The sequence below is a fragment of the Galeopterus variegatus genome, unplaced genomic scaffold, assembly GCF_000696425.1.
Source record: "Galeopterus variegatus unplaced genomic scaffold, G_variegatus-3.0.2 Scaffold4902, whole genome shotgun sequence".
In the NCBI taxonomy this organism is placed as follows: Eukaryota; Metazoa; Chordata; class Mammalia; order Dermoptera; family Cynocephalidae; genus Galeopterus; species Galeopterus variegatus.
In genome coordinates, this window is record NW_007731013.1 from 29,571 (window position 1) to 34,690 (window position 5,120).

At 45.1% G+C, this 5,120-nt stretch overlaps 1 protein-coding gene across 1 annotated transcript in view; it reads right to left on the minus strand.

The window, feature by feature from the left end:
• Window positions 1–2,616: 2,616 nt before the first annotated feature.
• The window catches only part of LOC103603989 (UTP--glucose-1-phosphate uridylyltransferase-like), a gene marked incomplete at its 3' end in the record, with an annotated part of 21,067 nt that continues 18,563 nt past the window's right edge, over window positions 2,617–5,120 (minus strand). Inside the window, exons 2-3 of the mRNA XM_008588573.1 lie at window positions 4,149–4,276; window positions 2,617–2,724 (exon numbers count right to left, since the gene is read on the minus strand). Of these exons, the coding sequence (XP_008586795.1) occupies window positions 2,617–2,724; window positions 4,149–4,276 (236 nt within the window). The remainder of the gene's footprint in view (window positions 2,725–4,148; window positions 4,277–5,120) is intronic.

The following is a 5,120-nucleotide window of genomic DNA, read 5'->3' on the forward strand; positions in this document are numbered from 1 at the left end:
AAAGAAGAATGTTGTGGGCCGGCCCGGTGGCGCACTGCTACAGTGCGCCGCTTGGGAGCGCGGCGGCGCTCCCGCCGAGGGTTCGGATCCCACATGCAGACCGGTTCCCGCTCACTGGCTGAGCGAGATGCGGGCGCAACGCCGAGGGTTGCGATCCCGTTGCTGGTCCCGGTCCGGTACGGGCGAGACACTGAGGGTTGCAATCCGTTGCCGGACACGGAAAAAGACAAAAAGGAAAAAAAAAAAAAAGAAGAATGTTGCTTTTACGCACCTAAATTAGGAGAAGGATTAGAAAAATGTAGGAGGGAAAGAGAGGCCAATTCCGGCTGGTTTGAAGGCTGGTTTAGAACTTCCCCTTGGCTCACCATTAATATCCACCTTAACAGGCCCTCCATGCATGTGGGGTTGGCTAACAGCTCTTATAAGGTGCAACCTAGGGTCCCTTACCATGCTCACCCAGGTGGTGGAAAAGGTAGCTAATGAACAATACCCCCAAGACCCTTGGGTCAATTTGGCCCTTCAAAAAATTAACACCAAGGTGTAATCTCCTGTTTGGCTTCAGCTTGGTTGGATAGTCAATGACGGGTAAGATCCCCCACAGAGGGGACAACCTAAGACAGGTACAACCACACAAGACCAATACAGGTTCTTTCAGCCTCGGCTTGGTTGGATAGTCAACAACAGGTAAGATCCCCTAACGGTGGGCGGGGGACGACCTAAGACACAACAACACAAGGCTTTTATTAAAACAAAATGGGGGAACTATGGGACCGCCCCCTTTTTCTAAGCAAAAACAACAGATGGCCTAAATGGATAATAGGTGGCGCCCAAGGGAAGTTAAGGGGGAGGGCTAAGCATAGAGAGGCAAGGCACGTGCACATTTGACCTTTTCAAGGATTGGCCTAAGCTTGGAAATCCCCGCCTGCTAATAAGCACATAAATATGATCTTTTATGTTACAATAAGCAGAACTGCCTGACAGAACCCCCCTGTGTGTGTATGTGTTTGTTCCCTATCTGGGACAGCAGCGGCGTGCTCACCCATCTCTTGGAATCTCTTTTTGTCCCGCATCCTGGAGGGGAGAAAAGGGCAATCCCTTTGGCCCCAACCCTCTAGGGAAAGGAAAAACCTGTTGGGGTCCCGTGCGGCCGCTGGAGACGCCCAACAGGGGCCAGCCCTAAACAGCCCTGTTTTTCTTTTTTTTTTTTTGTTTGTTTGTTTTTTCCCTTTTTGTCTTTTTTTGTGACCGGTAACGGGATCGCAACCCTCGGTGTCGCGCCCGCACTGCGACCAGCAATGGGATCACAACACTCGGCGTCGCGCCCGCACCGCGCTCAACCAGTGAGCAGACCGGTCTCCATATGGGATCCAAACTCTTGGCGGGAGCGCCGCCGCACTCCCAAGCACCGCACTCTACTGAGTGCGCCACTGGGCCGGCCCAAACAGCCCTGTTTTTAAACCAACGTTAGATTATGTAAAACTATAAACACACAAGAGATAAACTATCTACACACAATTATTCCACTCTATCAAGTCTTTTCTACCTGCAGTGAAAAGTACAACAAGCAGCAAAGGTCAAAAGAGCTGACAGGAAAGGGAAAAAAAGGCCACTATGTTAACAAAAACTGTTCCTTAGACAATCACTTCATTTAGATCATCCATTCAACAAACATTTTTGCTCAGGACACACAGCCCCCTGGCCTCAACATCTAGCAATGGAAGACAAAACATTCATGAACACCTACTCCTAATTAGGCTGGCTAAGTGTCACATGATCAAGAAATAACCACTAACATCTGCAAAATCCTTCATGGTTTAACATATTTCCACATATATTATCTTAATAAACCCTCATAACAATGCTGTGAAGTACATAAAGCACTTGGCATTATTCTCATTTTATACAAAATTCAAATTTATAAGCAGCAGAGCTAGGATTTGAACTCCAATACTATACCTGTACACCTCCTCAGCACAGCTTTTCACTAGGGGCTGATGACAGAAGTACAGGCATTTGGACTAAGCCTCCAAGAATAAGCAGGATTTGAATAGATGAAGAGACCATGGTGTTCCAGGAAAACAGCACACATAGAAGTCCAGAAGCAGGGGAATACCACGTATGTAAAGGGAATGCTAGGTTGGTTCACATAAGGCAGACAGGGGAAATATGGCTGTAAAGAAGGGTTGAAAGCATAGGAGAGCTTTAAGATCCAACTAAGTGTCTATCCATGACCCTATGGGAAATGAGAAATCAAATGGCTTCATTTCTCATTGCCCATGGAGAGAAGGAAGAAATGAAGGTAAATGAAGCTCTTACAGTGTGTTCAGTACTTCGCAAAAGAATACCTTGATACAGAGATATTAAGTTACGAGGTAGTGCTACAGGGAAATTAGACTTTCAGAAGTTCTCAGCAGGATTCTGAAATGTCTAAAAGAAGGGAAAGAGGTAGAAGGCTATATATACGTAATTTCAGCATGAGGGGTCAGAGAATGCAAAGCAATTCTTGTCTGTGTCTGATGTGAGGGTTCTCACAAATCCTGTACGTTACTCCAACCCCAAAGTTCAACCGATGTCCAAAATTACCTTAAATTTTCCTACATTTTAACTAAAATTTACCGAATCTTCTGGAGGTCTCTGGATTTTCCCCCAATCCACAGAAGGTCCCTTTTCTTGCAGAAATCTATGAAATAGCTTCCGAAATCCATCGAGGTCTTTTTTAGTGTGCTATGAAAATAGAAGGCATTGTTACAATCAGCAGAATGCTTAATATTTAATAAAAACATAAAAACAGATACAAACTATAAAATACCTTTAAATGAAATTAAATACCTTTAAATACATTTATATTTAGATGTAAGTATATTTAAATACCTTTAAATGAAACTCTTATACTATTAGAACATGGAGTACAGCAGAGACTTTTTACACCCGAATTTAAAACTAAAGAGGAACAAAAGCTAATAGGAACCTCATTTATAGGAATAAAAGCAAATAATCCTCCCATCTCCCAGGAGTATCATGTAATCTGAACACCACTTGGTTTTTGGGAACTCCAACTGGTTCTCTCCATTTACTCACCAATATCTCTCTCTGCTTTTAAGTGGAAATTAATCTTCACCAAAAGGAGAAAAAAGAACAAAATATGGCTAACCTGAAAAGGTTAAGTGCAAACTGAAATTTGAAAATGAAAAGGATAATCTATTGATATTTAAGTAGAAAAGTAAATACTTTTCCAATTCTAAGAAACTTCTATTATAGTTGTCAAAGTAGCATGGTTCTATTAAGAGTTGGCTCTTCGGAAAAGGCGTGTAGAGGGGCCGGCCCGGTGGCGCACTGGATGGTGTGTGGCTTGGGAAGCACGGCGGCGCTCCCACCCGAGGGTTCGGATCCCACATACAGACCGGTTCCCGCTCACTGGCTGAGCGAGGCGCGGGAGCAACGCCGAGGGTTGCGGTCCTGTGGCCGGTCCCCGGTCCGGTGCGGGGGCAACACTGAGGGTTGCGATCCGTTGCCGGACACGGAAAAAGACAAAAGACAAAAAAAAAAAAAAAGGAAAAGGCGTGTAGAGGGGCCGGCCCGGTGGCGCACTGGATGGTGCGTGGCTTGGGAAGCACGGCGGCGCTCCCGCCCGAGGGTTCGGATCCCACATACAGACCGGTTCCCGCTCACTGGCTGAGCGAGGCGCGGGAGCAACGCCGAGGGTTGCGGTCCTGTGGCCGGTCCCCGGTCCGGTGCGGGGGCAACACTGAGGGTTGCGATCCGTTGCCGGACACGGAAAAAGACAAAAGACAAAAAAAAAAAAAAAAGGAAAAGGCGTGTAGAATATATGGCTGATAAACTACTTTCTCACAATTCCAACTGAGCACTGATATCCATTTTTCCACCCAGTGATATCAAAACATAGAACAAATAAAGTATAATTTTGTCCTGATTCTTTTAGTGACTTTGGAAACTTTCTAACTCAAAAAAAAAAAAAAAAAAAGACATAATGGTTTACAATGTTAAAAATCTTTACTATTAAGCAATACTAGTTTTTTGTTTTTGATGTTGTCATACATCTTGTGCTTATTTGAGGCTAGACAATCATCCTCATTGGCAGCAACTCAGTATGTAGACAGGTGAAGCAAAAAACAGTGTAGAGTCCTTACCTCAAACTCATGTGATGGTGCTGTGGTAAGTATTTTTTCTAGTTCTTTCTTCACAGATAATTCTAGCTCTTGTCGAATGACTTCTTGGAACTGTGAAGCACCATCCTGAGACATCGCTTTGCTGAGATCTTAAAACAAAAACATAAAACCACCAACTGAAATCTCAGACAGCCACTCAAACAACTGGTAAGCTACAACCAATCAATTTCCAGCAAATTAAAAGGATCCAATCCCATGATATCATCATCCTCTAGGAGAATTTCAGCAGTGTCAACTAGTTAGGACCATTTAATCATATGGGCTCAAATTTGACTGGTACGTCTACATGCTTTACCAGCATACATGGGACACTAAGCACTTCTGGGTAGGTGGGACAGGTGAAAGCAAAAGCATTACTGTTCATTTAAGCATACAGTTCCACCTCTACTACTGAAAGGGCTTGGTAATTTCATAGAAGCAAGATTCCTCACTCTTCTTCTCCAGGCCAGATGAAAAATTTAAGAAATCCTTTCCATTTTAAAAGGAAAGCCACTTCAGTTTCATATTCCCCACTAAAGAAGAACCTCTTGAGAGGTACCAGCAATTCCAAGGTGCCTCTGCTTCCCTGCATCAACATCTTCACTTTAAAAGGAGAAGGGCACAGGGCTGCCTATATTGTTCTGGTCCGATTTCAACTAAGCTTTTTTACTGATTATCTGTGTCAGACTAGACTATTAGGGCTTTTGGCATAGCTGGCCACCTCTAGTGACAGATGGATCTCACTAAAGGTGAAATGCCTGTTGAATGAATACAAATAAAAATAGAAAAATACAGAAAAAGAAACACCCCACGGGCCGGCCCGGTGGCGCACTGGATAGTGCGCCGCTTGGGAAGCGCGGCGGCGCTCCCGCCCCAGGGGTAGGGTCCCACACACCGCACCGCTCCCCCCCCCCGGCAGAGCGCGGGGCGGGGGGCGCGGCGCCGGGGGGGGAG